At 39.4% G+C, this 883-nt stretch overlaps 1 protein-coding gene across 1 annotated transcript in view; it reads left to right on the plus strand.

Annotated features, from left to right (window-relative positions):
* MON2 (MON2 regulator of endosome-to-Golgi trafficking) overlaps positions 1–883 on the plus strand; it is a 102,502-nt gene that overhangs the window by 68,343 nt on the left and 33,276 nt on the right. The window contains exon 23 of the mRNA XM_019654742.1: positions 653–746. Within this exon, the coding sequence (XP_019510287.1) occupies positions 653–746 (94 nt within the window). The remainder of the gene's footprint in view (positions 1–652; positions 747–883) is intronic.

The raw sequence follows: 883 nt of genomic DNA on the forward strand, positions 1-883 counted from the left end.
TGAGCTTATAATAGATACTTATTCAGGCCAGTGAGGTCCAGATAGGCTTCCCAAAGAAAGTCATATTTTACCTGAAAGTTGAAGGCTTTGTACTAGTTCATCAGGCAAGGGTAAGATGAAAGGTAAAGAGTTTTATAGAGAGCTAAAATGAATAAAAGACATAGGAGAAAATTGAGAAGGGGATAATGAGTACCCTAGCATGTTTGAAGGTCTGAAATGAAGAAAACAAGGAAAAGTGTGATTCCGGATGAGGTTGTAGAGGTAGAGAGAAGCCAAACCATGTAAAGCTTTGGAAGTCATTTTCATAAATTTGGACTTCATCCTAAGAGCAATGAAAAAGCACTAAAAGGTTTTAATTCATGATGTACCATGATCAGATACGCAGTTAAAAAGGATCACTTTGAATGGTGTGTGTGGGATGAAATGGCAGCAAGGTAGGATGGCAGGACACTCTTAGACTGGTTAAGAAACTGTTGATGTATATCAGTGGTTCTCAACCAAGGCCAATTTTGCCCTCCCCTCTCTCTCCTGCCTCAAGACGTTTGGCAATATCTGGAGACATTTTTGGTTGTCACAACTGGAGAGGGGCAGGTGCTGCTGGCACCTGGGGAGTAGAGGTGAGGGATGCTGTGACACATCTTGCATTGCATAGGATAGCCCCCACACAAAGAATTACCCAACCCCAAAAGTCAGTAGTATTGAGATTGAGAAACCCGGCTATAGATTTAATGCCTTCAATTCTTGTGGTAGTGATAGGGGTGATAGAAAAAAGTGAACAGAAATACTTTTATTGTGAGCTTGCTGTACATATTATTTTTTTATTATTTTATGCTTGACCTTTTTTTATGTTAAAGCATAAGCATATTTACTCTTTCTGTAGACA

This window comes from Hipposideros armiger, unplaced genomic scaffold (assembly GCF_001890085.2).
Source record: "Hipposideros armiger isolate ML-2016 unplaced genomic scaffold, ASM189008v1 scaffold_229, whole genome shotgun sequence".
Taxonomy (NCBI): Eukaryota; Metazoa; Chordata; class Mammalia; order Chiroptera; family Hipposideridae; genus Hipposideros; species Hipposideros armiger.